General features: G+C 47.4%; 1 protein-coding gene and 1 pseudogene across 2 annotated transcripts; one reads left to right on the top strand and one right to left on the bottom strand.

The window, feature by feature from the left end:
* Positions 1–288: 288 nt before the first annotated feature.
* Positions 289–882, top strand: LOC307111299 (ADP-ribosylation factor 1-like; annotated as a pseudogene). Its single transcript has one exon. The product of its transcript is annotated as an ADP-ribosylation factor 1-like (transcript).
* A 1,312-nt stretch (positions 883–2,194) lies between these two features.
* Positions 2,195–3,172, bottom strand: LOC307111277 (olfactory receptor 1J4-like; the record flags this gene model as incomplete). The annotated part of the gene is made up of 1 exon (XM_079791064.1): positions 2,195–3,172. The coding sequence occupies one exon, from the start codon at positions 3,170–3,172 to the stop codon at positions 2,195–2,197; it is 978 nt and encodes a 325-aa protein (XP_079647190.1).
* Positions 3,173–4,014: the final 842 nt, after the last annotated feature.

Here is a 4,014-nt window from a genome sequence, read left to right as displayed (position 1 = left end):
ATGCATTCCTAAAAAGTCTCTTTTTCTAACAGCCTTGCTTTGTAGCACATACCAATTTTTATAGTGAAATTATCCTTAGCATGGCTGATTGTAGTCGGCCAACATAAGTAGCCAGAAGCCAACAAAAGCCAGCATAAAAAAAAAAAAAATCAGTTCAAAAAAAAAGAAAGAAAGATCACCAGACACAGATCATGATGCTAAATATGTGAGTGTTTTATAACATAAAAATATTAACAATGTGGCTGCCGAGGGTTTCCCTGGCCAGTGTCTCTCCCTCCAGTCTACAGCATGAGGAATATCTTTGTGAACCTCTTCAAGGGCCTTTTTGGCAAAAAAGAAATGTGGGCTTGGACACTGCGGGGAAGACCACCATCCTCTACAAACTGAAGCTGGGTGAGATCGTGACCACCATCCCCACCACAGGTTTCAACATGGAGACTGTGGAGTTAAGAACATCAGCTTCACTGGGTGGAACTTGGGTGGCCAGGGCAAGATTCGGCCTCTGTGGCACCACTACCTCCAGAACACACAAGGTCTCATCTTTGTGGTTGACAGCAATGACCGAGAGCGTATGAATGAGGCTCGAAGGGAGCTTATGCGGATGCTGGCAGAGGATGAGCTCAGGGATGCTGTCCTGCTCATGTTCACAAACAAGCAGGACCTCACCAATGCCATGAACGCAGCTGAGATCACATACAATCTGGGCCTCCACTCTCTGTGCCACATGAACTGGTCCATTGAGGCTACCTGTGCCACCAGGGGGGGCGGGATCTATGAGGGACTGGACTGGCTGTCCAATCAGCTCCAGAACCAGAAGTGAGCCAAACTCCTCCCTTCCCTCTCACTTCCTCCTTCACCCTTGCTTTCCTCTCAGGTGGCAGATGTGCCCCTCTGGTGTGAGTGCCGGAAGCTGTCTCCATGGTCGGTCCCAGTGTGCTTCATCATGCTCTACATGTACAGACGCAGCCTGCAGCTGGGTTTTTATTTAATATAAATAGTACTTATTTCCAATGAGGCAGTTTCTGGTACTCCTATGCAATATTACTCAGCTTTCCTTATTGTAAAAATAAATAAAATAAAAATAACAGAATCAGCCCACTGTTTAGTACTGAGAAGGGATTTTAGGCACCCGGGGCGGGGCCTCTAGGAGTTGCTGTGAGATCACCTCAACGCTCCTCCTCTGGGCTTTAAATCTGTGTTGAGATCCATTTTGGTGGTTGGTTTTTAACACAAACTCAGTACATTTTTAATAATATAAATACAAGGTAAGGAGACACTTTAACACAGAGAAGGGAGAAATGTGCCTAGTGTAGGTTCTGCAGTAATGGCTTGAGTCCAGTCTGCCTGTGGGCTGTCTCCCATCTGGAGTGTGCATTGGGCAGAACCAGCCACAATACATGGTCACTTACGGTCCCTGATTGCCTTTGTCTCGCTGGGTCATCTGCATCCCATAGCATTCGTGCTTGTACCTGTGCTTACACCACTGCCTATGGGGGTGGGCTGGGGAGTGCGGCCACCACTCAGACCCCTTGGAGGGACCCTAGTCTTCCCTTCAGTCAGTGTGGGTCAGCATAGGTGCTTTGGTGGGACCACTCTGGCCAGAACAGGAGACCCCCCATGGTCCCTACACACACTCGCTTGCTCCAGGTTGTCTGGGAATCACCAGTAGGAATGCAGACAGGTGACCAGTCATCTTAGAGCCTAGCTCCTCAGAGCCCCCAACCACATGTGCTTTCACTCCCTCAGCCTGAAAGGGTCAGATTGACATAAAAAACAACAACCTCTACTTTTTTCTTTTATATTTTGATAAACTCTGAAGAAACTAGAGCTGTTAAAATTTATCTTGGGAAAAATCTCAGAACTGGTTTATCTGGTGTCGTGGAACCTCTTACTGCTTTCAAGACATGATTAGTAATAAAAATGTTAGAAATGCATAAGCAAAAAAATAACATATCTCAAAGCAGAAAGAGACAAACCCACAATTATGATTGTGTAACTTGTTTTGCATAGGATTTTGCATTATCCTATAAGAGATGTTGAACAAGCAAAAATTATCAATTGGGAATAAAAAAAATTATTAACGCAAGAAGCAAACATGAGCTAGTGCACATATAACAATGCTTATACCGGACAAAAGAATTCATTTTCTAGGAAAGTTATATGGAGGTGTCGACTATACATAATTTTAGGAGATCTATCTCCCTATGCTCCTGACTGCAACAGGAGGATTTAGTGATTGCTGCTTAAAGAACTTAACTCTATTGACACACATCTCTAAGGCCTGTTTTATATCTCTGTTCCTCAGGCTGTAGATGAAGGGGTTCAGCATAGGGGTAACTACCGTATACATGACTGAAGCAATTATGTCTTTGGAATCCCATGATGAGGAGGAAAAGTAAACACCTGCAGATGTACCGTAATATAAAAACACCACAGTGAGATGGGAGCCACAGGTAGAAAAGGTTTTAACGAGTCTCTTAGTGGAGGGCACCCTCAGCACGATAGTCCCTATACGGATATAGGAACCCAAAATAATACCAAAACACAAAAAGAAAAGCATTCCTGCCTCGGTGAAAATCATCAGCTTATTGAGGGAGACATCAGAGCAGCTCAGCTTCAGGAGTGCAGCAAGATCACAATAGAAGTGGGGGATTGTATTGTTGGCAGAGAAGGACAGTCGACCCAAGAGGAGGGTGTTCAACATGGAATTGCCACAGGCAGTAATCCAAGAGCCCATCACCAGCAGCACACACAGCCCCTCCCTCATGATGGTGGTGTAGTGCAGAGGATGACAGATGGCCACGTACCTGTCATATGCCATCACAGCCAGAAGAAAATTGTCAATACCAGCAAAAAGTATGAAAAAATACAACTGAGTAATGCATCCCACATAGGAGATGGATTGTTGATGAGTCTGCATGTTCATGAGCATCTTAGGCACAGTGACAGAGGAAAGAGAAATGTCAGAGAAGGCCAAGTGGCTGAGGAAGAAGTACATGGGCGTGTGCAGGCGAGAGTCCAGCCTGATGAGCAAGATGATGAGCAGGTTGCCCAGCACCGTGGTCAGGTACATGCCCAGGAACAGGGTGAAGAACACGCCCTGCTGCCCTGGCGGGATGGGGAGCCCCAGGAGGAGGAACTGGGACACGCTGCTCTGGTTCTCAGGCCTCATGCTGCTCTTCTGTCTGCTGGGGATGACGAAGGTGTGGGAATCTCAGGAACCTAGAAAGAACTACCAGAACCATCACATCTCATACTGTCATTCTCTGGGAAAACCATTTTTAAATATGTTCATATTAATTTCTCATGTCTGTGAATGTATATAACTTCCCTCCATTCTAGTCTGGCTCCAGGAAAACATTGAACCCCAAAGTAGTAAGCAGACATCATCACACAGAGGCAAGAGGGGATTCATTGTTTTATTCAAACACTAGAGGCCTGGTGCATGAATTTGTGCATGGGTAGGATCCCTCAGGGTGGCCTGCAGGGATCGGGCCCCAGCATCACAGCCCTGCAGTCACACATGGCACCCTGCCGTGGCCTGATGCCACCCCCTCTCCTGTTCCATCATCCTGCCTGTGGGTCGATGGATCGGGGCCAGGCCCCCCACCTAGCTCCCTCAGCGCCTGGGAGCCGGGCAGTGACCCTGCCCCCAACTGCTGACCAGCCCCCCACCGCTGCCGCTGGTCACCATCTACGGGGTGATTGATCGTACCTGCCTTGACCAGGTGCCACCCGCTAACCTGCTCCATCCCACCGCATTCCTGCTCTCGTTGGGACCCATCTGTCCGGCAGCACCTTCACTGCCACCCACTGCCAGCATTGTGTCACCGACACCTGCCATGTTCCATGCCTCCCCCTGGTGGTCAGTGCACATCATAGTGAGCAGTCGAACTCCTGGTCGAACTCCCAGTCAAACAATTTGCATATTAGACTTTTACTATGTAGGATTAGTTTTAACATCTCTACTAAGGACAGAGATTCATCCTCACTCCTATGAATTTACATCTTGAT

This window comes from Cnephaeus nilssonii (assembly GCF_951640355.1).
Source record: "Cnephaeus nilssonii genome assembly, chromosome: 14".
NCBI lineage: Eukaryota > Metazoa > Chordata > Mammalia > Chiroptera > Vespertilionidae > Cnephaeus > Cnephaeus nilssonii.
The sequence above is the reverse complement of the archived record's forward strand: the minus strand, read 5'-3'. Positions and strand labels throughout refer to the sequence as shown.